At 51.6% G+C, this 12,504-nt stretch overlaps 1 protein-coding gene across 3 annotated transcripts in view; it reads right to left on the bottom strand.

Moving 5' to 3' along the window:
* LOC111141372 (phosphatidylinositol-3,4,5-trisphosphate dependent Rac exchange factor 1) overlaps window positions 1–12,504 on the bottom strand; it is a 175,023-nt gene that overhangs the window by 55,943 nt on the left and 106,576 nt on the right. For all 3 annotated transcript variants that reach the window (XM_022493862.1, XM_022493863.1, XM_022493865.1), the window contains exons 8-10: window positions 6,835–6,953; window positions 5,076–5,225; window positions 2,823–2,970 (exon numbers count right to left, since the gene is read on the bottom strand). In XM_022493862.1, coding sequence (XP_022349570.1) covers window positions 2,823–2,970; window positions 5,076–5,225; window positions 6,835–6,953 — 417 coding nt within the window. The remainder of the gene's footprint in view (window positions 1–2,822; window positions 2,971–5,075; window positions 5,226–6,834; window positions 6,954–12,504) is intronic.

Here is a 12,504-nt window from a genome sequence, read left to right as displayed (position 1 = left end):
TATTAGAACAATCTTTTGTAGGAAGCTGGTCCTTAGGGCCCCGATGATTATAAAACAAGCTTCAATCCTGGCCCTGTTTCAAAGAGGCGGTAAAAGAAACCTCCCTAATCCTTCCTGAGGAGACAGAACACTCCGCTGAAACTCTAATCACGGGCAGGTTATCCCATCCGGCCGCACTGAGCTCCCCAAGGGGCTTGGCAGGAGGCGGAGAGGTCGTCTGACCCAGGGGCCTGGAAGTAAGCCCCCTCCAGAGAGAAAAACCTCCTTTCTGCCCAGGGATTAAAGACCAGCTGGTGGAGACGAGCCAAGCCGCCCCTGCCCCGCTTCCCGCAGGTCTGGGGCCCAGACTTCTCTCCAAACACCCTCCTGGAGCTCGAGCTGGGGTGGTAACAGGGCACCCCCCATCCAGGGCAGCCCCCAGCCACTGCTTAGGAGCCCAGCCACCCCACAAAATCTCCTGCCTGCTGCCCCTTCCACCATAAGACTCGGGCTGTGACCAAGGAGCTCAGCCCCGGCTCCACACCTGGTCTCCGAAGAGGCAGGTCAACACTGGCCCTTGAACGTCCTCCGGGCATTTCCACCTCCGCTGTCCAAAACTGGCTGCCGCTGGGCCCTGTGTCTGCATCTTTGCCTAGCTTCCAGGACGCCACACTCGCCCCGGGTGCCTCCTGCCTCTCCTTCCTCCCGACGCCAGCCCCAAGGTCCAGTACCTGCCTCAGCTCTCCCCACATGTCCCCTTGCAGATTTCAGTCTTATGGCTTTAAAAACCATCAAAATGTTCTGATGGCACCTGGGTGGTTCAGTCGGTGAAGCATCTGCCTTCAGCTCAGGTCACGATGATCTTGGGGTCCTGGGATCAAGTCCCACATCAGGCTCCCTATTCAGCAGGGAGTCTGCTTCTCCCTCTCCCTCTGTCTTTCCCCTCAGCTTGTGCTGTCTCTCAAATAAATGAATAAAGCCTTAAAAAAAAATAGGGGTGCCTGGGTAGCTTAGTAGGTTAAGCCTCTCTGCCTTCGGTTCAGATCATGATCTCAGGGTCCTGGGATCAAGCCCCACATCGGGCTCTCTGCTCAGCAGGGAGCCTACATCCCCCCTCTCTCTGCCTGCCTCTCTGCCTACTTGTGATCTCTCTCTCTCTGTCAAATAAATAAAATCTTAAAAAAAAAATTAAAATGCATATATGCCCCGCAATTACTTCTCTAACCCAGTCTTCTCTCCCCAAGTCAAGATCTATAACCAGCTAACAAGTCAACCTCTCCCATCTGGGTGTCTAAGAGTCCCAAGGGCACCCGTCCTAGAGGAGCCATCCCCCAAAACCTGCTCCTCCATCCATCTCCTTCCCCTTCACAGCAGTGGCAACTCCAGCCTTCCAAGGGCTCACAATCCTCAACTCTTTTCTCACCCAACCAGCAAATGCGGTCACTTTCTTTTTTTTTTTTTTTTTTTTTAAAAAAAGATTTTATTTATTTATTTGTCAGAGAGAGAGGGAGAGAGAGCGAGCACAGGCAGACGGAATGGCAGGCAGAGGCAGAAGCAGGTTCCCTGACGAGCAAGGAGCCCGATGTGGGACTCGATCCCAGGACGCTGGGATCATGACCTGAGCCGAAGGCAGCTGCTTAACCAACTGAGCCACCCAGGCGTCCCAAATGCCGTCACTTTCAAAATGATCCAGAATGCAACCACTTCCCCCACTTTTACCATGGGGACTGCCTTTGTCTAAATCACCTCTCCTCTGGACTGAGGCAAGATCAGAACACACACGCTTATATCCAAAGGCTCTTCAAAGCTTTTGGGAAGTGGATGGGTTATTAGTCAATACGTTCCAAATAAAGTCCCTGCCTCCCAGGCCAACTTCCTTCTCCCCGGCAGATCCACAGGCTCCACAGGCTCCGTGAGGTTGGCACCCTCTGCGTCCACCACCGCGTCGAGCTCAAGGCAGGGCAGCACAGAACCTGGCAATTTTGGTGGGACTGTGAATCTGCCTCTGGGTTTAAGACACACCAGGGCTCTGGACCCCTTTGATCCTTGGTTATAAAATGGGGACGGGGGTAAAATGTTTTATTATTGGGAAGGAATGTATTTCCCAGAGACGTCGGAGGCCCTCAAATCCTGAAAGCTTCCAGGAGCCTCCCCCCTTTGCCTCACACCCAGGCAGGATGGTCTCACGGGACATCAGCCCTGCTCACGCCCTGGTCTCAGACTTCCAGTCTCCAGGCCTGCAAGGTAGTTAGTTTCTGTTGGGCTGCTCAGTGTGCAATGCGTGGTGACAGCAGCCCACGCGGACTGATGCCAAGACCCACGTCTGCTCTGCGGCACTTCCGGCAACTCCCACGTGCCCTCCCTGTGTTCAGAACCTCTTTGCTTGTGCTGTCTATAGTGGGTCCGGTTGTGAGTGTGGGGGCAGCATCCCAATCCATGGCGGGCCACCCATCAGGAGTGTGTGAAATCAATGCCACCGTCTGGCTTCACATCATTTCTTAGAAGAAACGAATAACATGCAAAGGACAAGGCAGAATAGAAAACAGAACAGAAAAGACACAAATACTGAAACTGGCTTCAATCATATGTTACGGGGATGTGTGCACCGTGACAACATAAAATGTACCTTCTGCGGCGAGTTTAGAAGGAAACATTTGAAAGACCCGATATGGGGCCCCCACTAATTCTTCTTGGCTCCTGAGGTCTGTTAACCGAGGACTCGGGGTGCTTTAGTGGCTCCGCCCCCCGGGCTCCTGGGGAAGAGCCAGGCGGGCACACTCTGGCGCACCGGCTACCCAGGACCAGCGCGGGAGCCCCACAGAGGCCCAGCTGGGAACACTCACTTGCCAAGGAAGCACTTGGGGACGGTGCTCAGTTTTCTCCGACGGTCCTTGATCAGGTTCACCTTCTTGTTCATCATCATGTGGTAAAGCTTCTCTCCCTTCTCCGCAATCATGACGTAGGCATCCCTCTCCATGCCCAGCTTCAGGCCTACAGAGGGGGCACAGTCAGCACCCAGGCGAGCACCAGCCCTGGGGAGCAGAGGGGGGCAGGCCTGCGGCTCCTGGAAGCCCCCACCGGGGTCACGTACAGAGCCCTTATAGAGTGCCAGCCCCTGCTCCGGGCACCTGCCAGTGACTCCCCACACAACCTTGTAGGAGCAGCTGGCTGATCTCCCCCATTTCACAGACGGCAAAGCCGAGGCCCGGAGAGGTTAAGTTCCAGGGTAACAGGCAGTCAAGCTCATTCAACCCTTCAACGTGAGCGTGGGTTTCCCAAATTCAGAGGTTATCAGAAAGCCTACTGAGTTCTTCCTTCCAACCAAGGATAAAAATTTGCCCATTTCTTTAGACAACATACAGAGAACCCTGATCAGATCCCTGTCTACATTTTCTGCTTGGACCCTGTCCGCTCCTGACAACAACAATGAAAAATAACAAGAGAAAATGCTGGAAGTGCCTACTATGTGCCCCTTAATCCTCAAGAAACCTGTAAGGCCAAGTTATCCCCCCTTCACAAATAAAGAAACGGAGGCCCAGAGGAATGAAGCTATCTGTCTAAGTTCACCCAACTAGAAGTGGCAGAACCAGGATTTCAACCCAGAAAGTTTAGCTCCACATCTGTGCTCATGATCCACGCACCACCCCTGGAAACCTAGCCCTGAGGTCACAGTTTGGACAACACCCGATTCTAAGGACTGAGGCCCACTGAGGCCACACCTTACTCGTGACCACATATACCCTGCACAGACCACAGGCCCCCGTTCTAAACACAGATACACGGATCAGCCACACCCAGGCCAGTCCTCACCCCTGAACCCCACCCCCGTCCTGAGCACACACCCAGCCCCGACCAGTTTCAGAGCTCACAAGCTTGCCAACCAGGGGCCAGTTTCAGTAGCTTGGCTTAAAGTCACCTGCATAATTTTTCATACAAAATTTAAAATCAAGAAATATCACCTGAAAACTTAAAATCTAGCTTCTCTAGGGAAAAGGAAAAACAAGGGATCCAGCCCTGTGGGGCCCATATTCCTGAGAGATGGCGGTAACTTGCTCATGGATGGAAGTATCGGGGAAAGGGAAGTGGGCAGATTTGGCGGAAGTAAAGGGACTCCATATACTGAATCTGGGGAGTAGGCAGAAATCAGGGTTGGGACCAAGAGTCGCAAACTGAGGCATCAGGCAAAGGGAGGAACCAGGTACTAAGATGGGGAACCTCCAGCTTTGGCGGGGGAGATGGTGGAAATTAGGAGTTCTGGTTATACAGGAAAAGTGTGAGGGACCAATGACACACCCAAGTAGAAGGCTGCAGATACAGAGATAACTATGCCTCAGTTTTCTCCTTTGCAAAGGTGGGGGGGTGGGTAGGCAGGGTTTTTAGAATCACGTGCCAAATTTCCCAAGGATGGTCAAATCCAAACTGCATTTAGCACCATTACAACCCTGTGCAGTAGGAACTTTTATGCCCACTTATCAGACGGCATCACTGAGATCTGGGAGACTAAAGTAATTTGCCCCCAGACATAGCACAGCTCCCTTTTCCCAGATCTCTGCACAACAACCCAGGTCCCTACCATACCCAGCCCCGCACGACTTATGCAAGGGCCTCCAGGGAACCTGGGCCCAGAGAGATCTGGGACCACACTTAGTAAGCAACCCCCAAGGAGCCTCCTCCCAGAGGCAGACTCTGAGTCTTAAGCACAAAGAAGCACAGCTGAAGGTAACAGACCGGTGGGGGAGAAAGAGGCATGGAGAGAATGTCTCAGCTACCAGCCCACAAGGGTGAAGGGTACCAAGAACCAGGGTGACCAACCATATGACCCCTGACCCTTGGGCAAGTCCCTTCCACTGGGTCTCAGTCTCCCCATCTGTTGAATGGGCACTACCAGATGCCCTCAGGTGACCCAAGATACCACCAAGTTCTATGACAGTCCCGGAGCTCTCTGTCCCTTCAGTGACCCGCATCCTGTAGCCTAGGCCCCTTCCCTGGACACAGTCCTCCCTCGGCAGAAGTGACCAGCCTAACGGAAGCCATACACACCCCAGGATCCCAGGACAGCCCCCCAGAGCTGGAGGCCCAGGAGAGGGCGTACTCACTCTCGCGCTGCTCCCGCTCACGGATGATGGCGTCCAGCCACTTCTGCTTCTCCTCCGCGGTCTTGGCCATGCAGACGAACCACTTGTTTTTCGCCGTGTTGTGAATCTTCCAGCCGTTGGTGACAGTGTAGCCGTTGCTGTGGTAATCCGCTGGCAGGGGCAGAAGGCAAAGATGGGTCAGCCCAGACTCAGCCTAAAACTCTGAACATTCCCCACTACTCGCTTGAAAGTAAGGTCATGGGACCAGCACATCTCACTCCAGAAAAACAGGGGGCAGGGGCATCAGCAGGATCAGGGTCTGAGAGCTGAACTCGCAACTCTTCAAACACTCACTCCCTCTCCTCTCTATTCTCTGCAAAGAACAGAAGACCTGCAAACAAAGACACCCCCCCACACACACACACCAATTACAGGGGCTTCAAGACCCCACAGTCTGGGTACAAATGCAGGAATCCTGGAGCCTGGGAATACATCCCAGCCTCCCTGCCCATCTCATCCGGACACTGGGGCTACTTAAAACCTAGTGCAAGGCCAACAGTGCCAAGTTCGGGGCCCCTACACACTGCTGGCTGGGATGGGGACTCTTTGAAAACAGGCTGTCGTTTTCCAGGAAAGTGGAAGCTGTCCATACCCTAAATCCAAGGAGGGGTCCACAGGTTTTGTGACACTGCCAAAGAAGTCTGTGTCTCAAAACCAGTTAGGAACTTCTGCCCTCGCCAAACTCAAGGGCACATACACGAAGAGGTTCACACAAGACTGCTCACTGCCTCACTGTTCATAATAGCCAACAGCAGAAATGACCCAAATGTCTATCACCAAAGGCAGGAATAAGAGCATTACACAGCAGAGGGAACCAACACCCGGCAGACCCCTCCAGGCAGAAGCACAAAGCGAGATGCAAAAGAACACACAGTATCTTACAACCCTTTAAATAGATACATAAGACAATATCTATGTAACTACATGTACCTATTTAGACCCACTTGGTATGCATATAATGATATACCTATTTAAAGAAAGTTTTGAAACAAATTTTCGTTAGGATGTTTACTAATGCAGGGGCACCTGAGTGGCTCAGTGGGTTAGGCCTCTGCCTTCGGCTCAGGTCGTGATCTCGGGGTCCTGGGATCGAGCCCCACGTCTGGCTCTCTGCTTGGTAGGAGCCTGCTTCCCCCTCTCTGCCTGCTTCTCTGCCTACTTGTGATCTCTGTCTGTCAAATAAATAAATAAATCTTAAAAAGAAAGATGTTTACTAATGCATACTTGGGAAATAAAAATGTTTTTTAAAAAAGCAAGAAAATGGTCATCACACAATTTGGACAGTTAATTCTGGGGGGCAGGAGGTGCTGTGGCCAAAGAGGGGTGTGTGAGGAGCTCTCGGGGAGCACGCAGTGTTCTACTTACTGACTTGACTGAATGGTGACAACCCAGGTGTTCACTCGATGTGCATATGTTTTAGATACTTTTCTTAGGGAGGTTACATTTCAAATAAAAGAAAAAACCAAGAGGCGCCTGGGTGGCTCAGTCAGTTAAACACCAGACTCTAGATTTCAGCTCAGGTTATGATTTCAGTGTCATGAGATCAAGCCCCACGTGGGGCTCCAAGCCCAGCACGTAAGCCTGTTACGATTCTCTCTCCCTCTCCCTGTGCCCCTCCCAACCTCTAAAACAGAAAAGAAGAGTAAAGAAAAAACTGAAACAGAGACTGCCACGGAGCAGGTGGGGCTGGGGTCAGGTGGGCCTTGGGGCAAGGGCCTACCTGTCCCGTCTTCCACATTCTCCACCTCCATGACCTCAGTGTTGATTCGACCCCTGAAGATGTAGAGGGAGCCATTGATGGACTTGGTCCTCTTGGTGGATTTCTTGCTCCCAGTGACCCTGAAAGATAGGGGGACATCAACAACCCCTATGTCTCACCTAAGGGGGCTCGGAAGAGCAAAGGGAAGCAGAGTGGTAATCTGGAAGGGTGCCCAGAGATGGCAGGAGCACTGCACTGGGCTCAGGAGCATGGGTTTTTGGCTGGTGGCTGGGTAACTTGAACAAGTCTCTTCCCCATTCCAAGACGCAGTTCCTCCATCTGGAAAATAGGCCTTGCTGACCTCACAGAGCCACAGCTAACAGTTGACATTGATGAGAAACTAACCAGAAGAAGCAGAAATTCATTCCTCTTGGCGATAAGGTCGGTAGGGGCTCTCAGAGTGTCTAACAGAGGGTACTGCCTCAAATCAGACCAGAGAAGAAGTGTGCCCAGAGTAGGCTGTCCACACAACCATCCACATCTTCGTGCCCTCACCCAGGTCAATCAGCCACTCACTCAGTCACTCAACAAACATCTGACCAGTCCTTCCTGCGGAGAGGATGCCAAGTTGGGGCCAAGAGGAGTCACACATCCATGCATTCAACAAGCACTTCCAAGAACAGCCACTGAGTGCCAGGCACTGCATTAGGCGCTGGGTCTGCAACAGTGAACAAAAACAGTCTCTGAGAACTCATCGTCCAATACAAGGGGGCAGGGGGCACAGAGACAGACACTAAGCAGAGAAGTCAAAGCCAAGTTACATCAGGATTGCTAAATGTGTGGTTAAAATAAAGCAGAGAATGAAGTCTGAGGGCTTGAAGGCCACTCTGGGGTAGGCGCAGGCCCATCTGCTCAGCCAAGTGGGTCATGTTCTCAGATCTGTTTGCCTAATGTGCACCTGTCACTGAAACTGGCAAACTGTGTACTGTATGTGAGGACATACGAATGTTGGAAAGAGCTGTCTCTCTGAAAATTAAGTGACTATTCTGGAAAGACTTGATAAAGTTGATAAAGGTAAGTTGCTTTTGTGTTCAGAGTGAATTTATTCTTGGGTGCCTGGGGGGCTCAGTCGGTTAAGCGTCTGCCTTCTGCTCAGGTTCCTGGGATCAAGTCCCGCGTGGGGCTCCCAGAGCCTGCTTCTCCCTCTGCCTCTGCCTCTCTCTCTCTGCCTCTCATGAATAAATAAATAAATAAATAAATAAATAAATAAATAAATAAATAAAAACTAAAAATAAAAAGATTTTTTTAAAAAAAGGGTGAACTAAGCTTTGCGCAGTGGCAGTATCGTAGCCAATGAGGTTTATCCGAGGCGCGATTATTGCTAATTGAAAACTTTTCCTAAAAAAGGGGTGAACTTATCCTCAAAGAAGAGACCTCGGCTCTTGATGAAAAGAATGTTTTAAAAATGCAATGTATATGCTTTTAATTAAAATATTGAAAGTTTGTAAAAACAATTGTAATAAAGCAAGGTGATGGTTTGGGAGGGTGTAGACATGATTTTAACTGGGACAGGGGAGGGAGAGTTGGTCAGGGGAGGCCTCCCTGAAGAGGTGGCTTTGGAGCAAAGACACTAGAAAGGTGAGGGAGGAACCTAGGACGGTATCTGAGGAGGAGCATTCCAGGCAGAGGACACGAGCCCCATGCCATGCTGCAAGGAGCCGCGAGCTGGCTGGCGGCTGAAGGAAGGTGAGTGGGCGAGGGCGAGTGTGGGCAAGGGGTCAGAGCAGCCACACGGCCCAGATCCTGCGGGGTCCTATGCACCGTGGTAAAGATGGACTCCTCCTGCCAGTGTGAGGTGGGGGCCGCAGAGGGTCTGAGCAGCGGAAGAACACGATCTGATCTAGATTATAAAGGACTCCCCGTGGCGGAGAAGGGACTGCAGATGGGGCCAGCAGAAAGCAGGGGGAACTAGAAGCCCCTGAGAAGAGAAGCCACTTAGCAGAGCAATGGTTTGGGCTCGCCTACCCAGGCCTACCTACTCGGGTACATGTGTATACAAGCTTCTGTGAACTTTTCATGAAAGTATAAAATCCATACAGGAAAAAAAATACCCAAAGAAAGATGTGGCTCATTTAGCTTTCAAAGAGTGAGCACACCTCTATTATCACTGTAAACACCCCGAAAGCCCCCCACTGTGTTCCCTTCCCAGTCACTAACCCCCTGCCCTGTCCCTCCTCGCCCCTGACAACGGTCACAGCTCTCCTGACCTATGACCCCACGGCTTCGCTCTGCCTGTTCTGGAACTTCACATACATGGAATGACCACGGGTGATGGTGAAGGGTATGTCGGTTGCTTCCTGTTTGGCGCAGCCGTGACTGTCTTTGCACGTGTCTTATGAAGAACACACGTGCACATCTCTGCAGGGGATCTACCTAGGGGCTGAACTGCTGAGTTACAAGGGATGCACGTGACTGCCTTTCCTGGAGAACGCCAAGCTGTTTCCCAAAGGAGTTGCACCAATTCTCCCCGTCCCTGGTAAGAGTAGCAACGTTCCAGTGGCTCCCCATCCTCTGTAGCTAATTTCCGTGTTGGCCATTCTGGTGGGCACAGAGCAGTGGCTCATTAAACATTCCATTTGCGTGTCCCTGGTGAGTAACGAGGCTGAGTACCTTTTCATGTGTAGTGGCCATTTAGTCCTGTGGGCCATGGGCTTTTGTGAAAGGACTGCCCCTAGAGCACTTTTCTGTTGGGTTATCTTTTTCTTAATGATTTCTAGCAAGAGTTAGCAAATGTTTTCTGAAGAGGGCCACATAGAGAGTAAACATTTTCAGTTTGGGGGGCTCCGTGTCTCTGTGTCAACTACTCTACTCTGCCCTTGATGCAGGAAAGCATCCACGGACAACACCAAAACAAATGGGAATGCCGTGTGCCAATAAATCTTTATTTATAAAAAGAGACAGAGTGCCAAATTTGGCTTCTAGAACTTCTTGATACATTCTGGATGTGAATCCCCTATCAGTTATATGGATCACAAAGATCCCTAGTCCATAGCTGACTTTTTACTCTCGTCATAGTGTCTCTTGATGAGCAGTTCTCAATTTTAACATAATCTGATGAATCCATTTTTCCTTTAGAATGGCACTTTTTGTCCTATTTAAGAAATCTTTGCTTACCGCCAGATCGTGAAGATAGTCTCCTATGCCTTCTCCTGGAAACCTGATGGCTTTACCCCGCACATTTAAATCTATGATCCATCTGAAGTTGGCTTTTTATGCATCGTATGAGCTAACAGTCAAGACTCATTTTCCCCCATGGGATACCAAATGAACCAAGCATCATTTATTGAACGCATTGGCACCTCTGTTGAAATTCAAATGATCACTTTCACGGGGGTCTACTGCTGAACTAGCTCTTCTAGTCCACTAACCTCTTTGGTTCGGCACCAATACGACGTTGTCTTAATCACTTCGGCTGCGAGTAAGCCGGACTTCTGGCAGCACAAGGTCCCCAGCTTTGCCCTTTTTCAAAATGGTGGAGGCCATGTTCATGTTTCCAGGTAAATTTTACAACCACTGACACATACATACACGAAAACTCCCCCCTGGAGTTCTTATTGGAATGACACTTAAGTTTTGGCCAAAGTTTGGGGATGGAATGGAAAGGACTTGCCGAAGAAGTGGGTGTGGGATGAGGCAGGTCAGCATCAAGGTCAACCAAGGTGCCCTTCACTCTGAATGAGGAAGACTCCGAGGAAAAGGTCTGGGACAGGAGTTGTGAGGAAAATGACGAGTCTAGCTTTAGGCCCGAGTGAAGTGTGAGTGGGATGCGAGAGCCCCCAGAGGGAGACAGAGAGTGGTAATTCTTCTCCTTTCCGTATACGTCCCAGGCGTTCTTCTAACTGATTTCCATGTTTTATCGTACTTCATCTATAAGAACTATCCTTTCGGATGGGGACTACTTTTATCCCCATTGAACAGACAAGAAAACAGAGACACAAAAAGCTGATGTAACTTGCCCAAGGCCGCATGGCCAGTGAGTGGCAGGGTCTTGGTGTCCCTAAGTACTGCGACCTCTAAGACACAAACAAGCAGTAGAGGTATTAGAGACGGAGCTTTTCATGGATTCTCTTCTTGGGGGCCTCGGTTTCCCATTCCGAAGAATGGGGAGGTGGGCTCCTAGAACACTCCTTCCGCTTCTGATATCCAAGGAGCCTCTACTTTCAAATTGGGCCAGAAACACTCTGAGTCAGAGACCTTCCCTGACCCGTGTCCCGGACGGGCGGTGCCTTGCGTGACCCAGGCAAAGACAAACCAGTCGGCAGACACCTAGCAGTGACAGGCATTTCCTGTGACCACATCAGTCAGGCCGGCAGCCCCATCCACCCCTGCCCAATCCCTCTGGGACGTCCCGTCTTGGAGCCCGGCCCCCTGGCTCCCCATCCCGAGACGGGAACGCTGGCTGCCAGCCACATTCTCTCAGGAGACAGATGTGCCCTTTCCCTCCAGCCGGCCTGGTTCACGCACAGAACTGGCGCGGAGAACGGCCTTCAAAGAGCTCACGGCAGCCCCAGGGCCAGCTCCAGAAGGCCCACATGAAATCCAGCAGCGGCAGCATCCCTGGCCACTACTGCTCCAACAGGTGCGACCACACTGACAGAGGAAGGGCCGGCGGCCGACAGATGAGCAAAGCCAGCCAGAGCTGGAGCCGCTCACACACGCCTGAAGGGACATTCTGTTTTCTACAGCCCCTGGTGTTCTGAGAAAAGTGCCTGCTTCAGACAGCTCAGGGCGGCTGGCAGTGGGGGCAGAGGACTCCCAGGATGCGCCCAGCAAGAACAGGCAGAAAGCAAGGAGGAAGGAAAAACGGGGTGTTCAGGGGTGGGGCTGGAGGGGACACGAGACAGATGCAGAGAGACCTAACCGAGTGGGCAGGAATAAAGCATCAAATAAGGAAGACACGCTCTGGGAGGTGGGAGAAGAGGGAGGCCAAGGTCTTCAACCAGAAGGACCAAACCCAGAACAGGGAAGAAGGGCAGAGGGGAAGGGGCCCATGGCTGAAGCGCCTACTGCGTGCCTGGGGCTGCACCTATGCGTGAACAGGAACCCAACACAGATGGAGGCAAGCTAGCAGTAAGGGGATAGCAGCTAACCCTGACTTTGTGAGCTTTAACTACAGACCGGGCGCGCCTAACACCTCTGCTCTCCATAATCGCTCTGAGAGGCGTACGATCGCCTGACTCTGCACAGAAGGGAACGGAGGAAAGAAAGGCAAAGTCAGAGCTAGAGAAGTGCAACCAGGGACTGAACTGTAAAGGAGCTTGGCTGTACATCAAACTCTACTGTAAGAAGGGGTTTATCATCCCTATTCTACAGAAGAGAAAACCGAGGCTCAGAGAGGTCAGGCTGGAAGAGAAAGAAAAGCCCCCCCCCCCCCACACACACACAAGGAACGCCATCATTCATCCCGTGAATAGGTTCCTCACGACAACCTGAAGAGCCCAGCAGAAAGAGACAAGGAAAAGGAGGCTCAGGGACAGTAAGTGACGTGTTGAGAGCCCAGAGGAAGGTGGAAGCAATGCTGACAGTAGGCCCCAGGGTCTGGACCTCCCCTCACCCTTAGCTTTTCCTCGATAAAGGAGTAAAGAAGTCTCTGGAAAGTCACTGTTTCAGCCCTAAAATAAGGTAACAGGA

Source organism: Enhydra lutris, unplaced genomic scaffold (genome assembly GCF_002288905.1).
Source record: "Enhydra lutris kenyoni isolate GAN:26980312 unplaced genomic scaffold, ASM228890v2 scaffoldscaffold6, whole genome shotgun sequence".
In the NCBI taxonomy this organism is placed as follows: Eukaryota; Metazoa; Chordata; class Mammalia; order Carnivora; family Mustelidae; genus Enhydra; species Enhydra lutris.
The sequence above is the reverse complement of the archived record's forward strand: the minus strand, read 5'-3'. Positions and strand labels throughout refer to the sequence as shown.